Below are 6,116 nucleotides of genomic sequence, written 5' to 3'. Positions count from 1 at the left end.
AAGAGGTGACGAGCAGGAAACGCCTCCATGAGGACGACGATGTGGGGCCATCAAAAAAGAATTAGTTTAAAAAATTAGTTCATATTTTTTGAAGTTTTTATGTGTAGTTTGTTACAATATGTTGCACTACTTTGAAAATCTTGACTATACCTATAGATTTCTTCTCTATATTGAAATAAAAATGCAAAAAATAAATAATAATTTTTTTTAATGTTTGGGGGCCGTGTTTGAGGAACATGCAACTGGGGAGCGACGTCCCCCAAACGCGGCACGAAGAAAACGCATCCCCGCTAAATCCGGCGTTGTTAGGAGAACGCGGCTGGAGATGCTCTAAACCAGGTTTCTTTCCAACAAGCTAAGGTGTACCATATTATCTGAGTTTGGGTATTCAGCAATTCATCTGATCCTTTTTCGCACCTCCAAACAGTACGCCAGTACGGCCACATTAAGGTTCAAATCAACATTTCAGTTTTAGGCCATAGTGTATACTCTTTCTGTGAAAAGTTCTTTTGGATCATGGGCACCAGTGCTATTATTGTATTAAAAAAATTGAGAATTATATTTATATATTTTAAAAAAGTGATGTATTTTTTAAAGTAGTTAATGATGTATTTCACTAATGTATAAAATCTCAATTACAAATGTTCTGAGCTACATAACAATGATAAAGTCTGAATTTTTTTGGAGATTTGAATCACTATATTGGGATCCACATATTTGTTATTTTTATGCAGCCCAAAATACACATTATTTCCAGTTGGAAATTTACACGTTTGTGGGATACAGTACTGACTGCATCATGATTTATTTTCAGTTTTTTCTGAAACTTAGAAATAATTTTTTTAATTATTTTTCTGAAAAAAGGATCACTGGTACTCATGTGCATCAAATCTCTGTCCCTCTTTGTGAGACTATTCTATATTATCATCCATTTCTCTTTATTTCATCCAAGCTAAAATGGTGTTCATAATCTATAAAAAAAACTGCAAATGGGTAAACTTTGAATATCAGTGAAATGTGGTTCTTGGTGTGGCACCATGTAATATTTCTTAAGTTTGGCTTAAGTATATAACAAAATTCGCCAGGACTGCAGTGGCTTGATAATACGCAGCCCCCATCACAAAGTTCGCCCAGGCATGCCATCGCTTGATAATACGCTATCATGGCGTGATACAATAGCTTGCTCTCTTTAGGTTCAGTAAAGAACAAATATCAGTTCGAAAATGAACATCCTCAAATCCAGTAAATACATTGATGCAATAGCTAATTCAAATCACATAGCAAACAAAAGACAGCGGATGATATGAGCATTACCTACGTTTGACATCCTGTCAGACAAAGAGCATTCAGTTTGATGCGTCGTCGTCCTCCTCAACCTCTTGCTCCCGCCCGTGCTCCTCTCTCCAACTACCTCTGCGCCGCTGGCCGCCCGCAGCCACCACTACTCGCTTCTGGACTAGGTCTGGGGTTTCGGCTTCTGCTCCTCCCTCCTCAACCTCCCCGTTGTCTCCGTCGACCGAGGAGAAATCCGAAGAGAAGAAAGGGAGGAAAACGTGGTTTGCCTCCCTTCCACAGGGGACAGATACTCCGTACATCCCCAGCGCGATGCTGAACGTTCGATGACGCACGGTAGACTAGTGCTCGGGGAGGAAAAGACTTTTGCGGGCGTGGGTCGGATTCGTTTAGCCCATATGTTAGCTAATGGGTCCTTTGAGCGTTCAGGCCATCTCGGCCAACAATGATCTGTCCCAACAAAACAAACAAATGATGTTGAGCTGTTGTTGGCCATGTCTGAAAATTCGGATGCCAGTGAAAGAAATAAAGGAAATCCGATGCCACATGTGTATCCTGGATTCCCGGTAGCATATGGCTGAAGGATCCGATGCCATTTTTCAGACTGCCAAAAGGTTCGCACTTCTTTCTTCTCAAAGGCCGTGTCTGAATATTCACTCCCATTTCAATCGAATCCGCAGGACCACAAATTAACGAGAGCAGATCCCATTGCACGCGACAAGGCACATTGCAAGTCTAAAATTACAACCATCAGATATATGTCTGCAAGTATAACCATCACATATAGTATGTACTATAGTACTTAGCTTGCTAAGCCATGAAGCCTGGTGCAGGATGATTCTTGGAACCCATGACTTAATTACATCGACCTCTGAAACCCATCCAACTTATCTAGTTTCTTTTCTAAGGTGCAAAGCTAAGAGAAAGGCTGACGATGTTATGCGAACCCAGACACAAGCTCTACACAGTTTCTGAAGGATTGCCAAGTTTACAGCGGTTCTTACGGCTCCCCTCCTCGACTACACACTAGCCTACAGGTCAGTCTCTGAAGCTGATACGGAAGCAGCAGGAACAGGAAACTAGAAGGTCAATCAAGCGCGAGTTTGTCCCATCACTGGTTTTACAATAGAGAAAATCATATGTACAAGCAGGTAGACCGGTGGCAAGCTGACGTTGACTATCTGATCATCACCAGGGACCGGTCAATGTTCTTCGCAAGCATTGTCTCTTCTTCCGTCCAAATGCATCCTTCGCCATTTCGGGTGCCTGCTAACAAAGAGATGAATTTACCATCACTATGAGAATCCAAGTTTTAACTTATGCATTTCAGTGAGATAGCAGATATCATCGAGGTGGGGAAAGTTCTGAAAGGAAACTATTCCTGGTTGATATGAACTGAATGCAGCAGTTTCTTATGAGAAAATATCCATATGTCACACATCAATTCCTTATGAAAAGGGGATTAGCCCGGTTGGAAAAAATAAGTCAACTCATTTTAATTAATTCTGAGTGCCCAAACTTTAGCAAATCATGGCATATAAAGATAGACATTGCATTTTCAAATTAATACGAATAATTTAAATAACTTTCTTTTGTTCCAGACTGAAAAAAGTATTAGCCTCTCCATTTTAGTTTCCCAACACAAGCTAGTGGATATATATTTGGTTTTCCTAGTTTGATTAATCAAGAACTTCCACTACTCAAATATTGCAATGTATTTTTAGTAAATTTCACCCTTTACCCCCTACATGTGACATGGTGATAAGGAATATCTCATTAAAAAATTCTTCCTCTTTTAACTCTACATTTGGGCATTATTCTGCAATTTATCCGAATTTAGAATCATTCACAATCTAATCGTTCATAATTTAAATAACTACCCTTAAATTTGATAAAATGTATTCTAATGACTAACTTAGTTCTAGAATTATAGTGAAATACTAACATGGAAAGTAGAGTCTATACTTCAGTAAGTTTTGGGCTTCCCCTGACAAAAATGAAACTCACAACTATTTATGTTACAAATGCATGTTTAGCACTCTGGCATCTACCTCAAACTTCTGACAGAAAGTGGAATATAACGAATAACACAGAATTTCTTGTGTTGTTTTAGCAAAGTGAACGGAATACCATATTGATCTGTACACAGAAAAAGGAAACTTTGGTATCGACAAAAATACAACCAATTACCTCGTTTTTCTGCATTTCCATAATCTCTGCCTGCATGATGATAAAAAAAGTGGATTAGTACTCTGTACTCTAAAAGAGCTCATACTCTTATATTCCTATTTACTGAGATCTTTGGTAGTCATCAACAATGCCTAACATATACTAGTAGCATAGGATCAGTACAAATTACAACAATAAGAACTATGAGCATGTCACAAAAATATAAAATGTTCAAAAAAAAAAACAGTGCTCCATCATGCACAAACAGATGCTACATTCCAGATATAACCGAAAATGGATGAGCTGAATTAGATGTAGCACTTCTGAATGTGAGTCTATACCCATCACATGAAAATTGATAAGGGAAACTACTGCAACAATAAATTATTGTGAATCTAAAACATCAAAAAGATAGTAATGCAGAAGAGAGCTAATGTTTCACAATTCGATTCAAAGATTGGAAAACGGAGGCATTATCATTTGTTTATGAGACAGAGGCTGTACAGATACATGAATAAGTCATACAAAACAGTGGTCCATTATTCACAAACAGATGGTACATTCTCCATGTAACTGAAAGTGGATGGGGTGAAATTAGGGGCAACATTTCTGAACGTGAAGTTAAATTAGGTCTGTTGCTAAAAAAAGTGAAATTAGGTGCAACACTTCTGAATATGGGACTATACCCTGAAATTGATAAGGAAACTACCGCAAGGATAAATTATGGTGGAGCTAAAATATGAAAAAGGTTAATGCAGAATAGAGGTGATGTTTCACACTTCGGTTGAAAGATGGAAAATGGAGGCATTATCCTATGTTTCAGAGAAACAGAGGTTGTACCAAGATACAGAAACAAGTCATGGTACCTCAACTCTCTGATGCCAACAACATGGACAAAATAAGCAAAACAGTTAACAGTGGGGTCTACAAGCTGAAACTATCCAGTTCGGAGTGTCTTGCCATAAATCCTCCTTCACACAAAATGCACGGAAGTAGCACATTTAACATGTCCAGTAGCAGGGTTTGAAGAAAAGTTACCTGTTTCCTCACCAGTTCCTCGTTCAAGTCCTTGAGTTTCTGAACCTCAGCTTCCAACTCCATCGTATAAGCCTGTACGGATAAGGAAATTGTTACCAAAATAGGAAAGGAACTTGCTTCCTAGCTTACAAGGAACACTGTAACAGGGAAGCAATGACTCAGCTTACAGACTGACCTATCTGAATGATCTTTTCTATTTTCAGTTCAACATGGCTTCATCAGGAGTAAGTACAAAATGCATGGATTTGAGTAGTAGGAAATGTTAAGACCTGCTTGCGGGCGCGGGACCTGGCTGCGGACTCCCTGTTCTTGATCATCCTCCTCTGCCTCCTCTCCACCACCTTCTCGACGCCGCCGCCGGTCCTTCTCCCCCTCACAATCCCCTCAAACGAGTACGGCATTGGCTCGGACGGCGACGACAGATCCTCGCTCCCCTTGCTGCCAGAATCAGCCGGGTTGACCGCAGTCTGCACAGGAAGGGCGCCGCCGCCTCCCATACCCACAGCCCTCGGCATGAGCCCATTGCCCAAGGCCAGATCCCCCATGGCGACCGGCGGGAAGCCCAGCGGCACCGCGCCGGCGTCGTTGGCGCCCGGGAAGTTCCCGTAGAAGGAGTTGACGGCCTTGGGGGCAACAGGGACCGGGCGCGGCTGCTGCATGGGCGGGGGCGGCAGAGGAGCCGGAGCCGGAGCGGTGGGGATCTCCCGCACCACGCCGGCTTTGACCAAGAACTCCTCCAGGGTCATCTCCCCGAGCGTGGCCTGCCGATGCGGCTGCGGCTCGGCACCGTCCGCCACCACCCCCGTGAGCGGGTCGTCGCGCACGAGGTTGCGCCACACCTCGTCGACGGTCTTGGCGCTGAGGGTGCGGGGCAGGGTGAGCGAGCCCTGGCGCTGCAGCGACGACGGCTGCGCGCCCGCGTCTTGGCCTGGCCCCGCGCCCGCGGCGGAGGCGGAGGCGATGGCCTGGGTCTCCTCGGCGGTCCAGATGCTCCGGAGCAGCTCGTCCATGTTCATGGAGCTGAAGTCCTTCCCGAGGCCGCTGCCGCCGGCACCGCCGGCGCCCCCGCCCAGCGTGCTCTGGAACTCCTCGAACGTCAGCGAGTAGACCGACCCCTGCCTCGTCAGCGGCGTCGACCCGTCCGCCGCCGGCATGCGGTCCGATGACGAGCCGCCGTTGTTGCTGCTCCTGAAGTCCATGATCCCGTCACCACCTAGCATCAAACGCGCGCGCACGGACAGGGACAGCGGGGGAGAATTCGCAGGTCCTGAAATCGCAGCGAGTCACATGCGTTTCTTGGAAAGGCTGGAGGTAGAGGAGAGTGGTGGGTGAGAGGCAAGGCGAGACTCGAGAGTGAGACTTGGCGACGACGACGACGAGTTTGGTGTGGTGTGGGTATATGGGTGAAATGTGGGTAGCGGCGCGGCGCAGAGGATCCTGGTCGTGGAGCGGGCGGGAGTGCTCAGGCCCGGTGGTTAAACGTGGCGGGCTCTCGAAGCGCAGACTACCTCGACGGGGACCTGGCGGCCAACCAGAGCTCAACGCGTGGAGGCGCCGGCTCCGTTAGTTACTTCCATGGCGGCCTCCGGACAAAAATATCCCCGCACGGCTCATCA

At 45.1% G+C, this 6,116-nt stretch overlaps 1 protein-coding gene across 2 annotated transcripts; it reads right to left on the bottom strand.

Annotated features, from left to right (window-relative positions):
- Positions 1-2,025: 2,025 nt before the first annotated feature.
- Positions 2,026-5,857, bottom strand: LOC124654366 (bZIP transcription factor TRAB1-like). 2 transcript variants are annotated; one of them, XM_047193375.1, is made up of 4 exons: positions 4,770-5,857; positions 4,501-4,572; positions 3,484-3,513; positions 2,026-2,562 (listed from the first exon to the last, which is right to left on the bottom strand). In XM_047193375.1, the coding sequence occupies exons 1-4, from the start codon at positions 5,718-5,720 to the stop codon at positions 2,482-2,484; spliced, it is 1,134 nt and encodes a 377-aa protein (XP_047049331.1). In that variant the 5' UTR covers positions 5,721-5,857; the 3' UTR covers positions 2,026-2,481. The 2 variants fall into 2 exon arrangements, with proteins under 2 accessions (XP_047049331.1, XP_047049332.1); XM_047193376.1 differs by having other exon boundaries at positions 2,026-2,559.
- Between the last annotated feature and the right edge of the window lie 259 nt (positions 5,858-6,116).

The sequence above is a fragment of the Lolium rigidum genome, chromosome 5 (assembly GCF_022539505.1).
Source record: "Lolium rigidum isolate FL_2022 chromosome 5, APGP_CSIRO_Lrig_0.1, whole genome shotgun sequence".
In the NCBI taxonomy this organism is placed as follows: Eukaryota; Viridiplantae; Streptophyta; class Magnoliopsida; order Poales; family Poaceae; genus Lolium; species Lolium rigidum.
Note: the sequence above shows the minus strand (reverse complement) of the source record. Positions and strands in the feature narration are given on the sequence as shown.

Coding starts and splice junctions, on each gene's coding strand:
- LOC124654366 (XM_047193375.1), bottom strand. CDS start 5,720: ATGCTAGGTGGTGACGGGATCATGGACTTCAGGAGCAGCAACAACGGC. Junction 3,514..4,500: donor AGGAACTGGTGAGGAAACAG/GTAACTTTTCTT, acceptor ATCATCATGCAG/GCAGAGATTATGGAAATGCA. Junction 2,563..3,483: donor TGGAAATGCAGAAAAACGAG/GTAATTGGTTGT, acceptor TCTCTTTGTTAG/CAGGCACCCGAAATGGCGAA.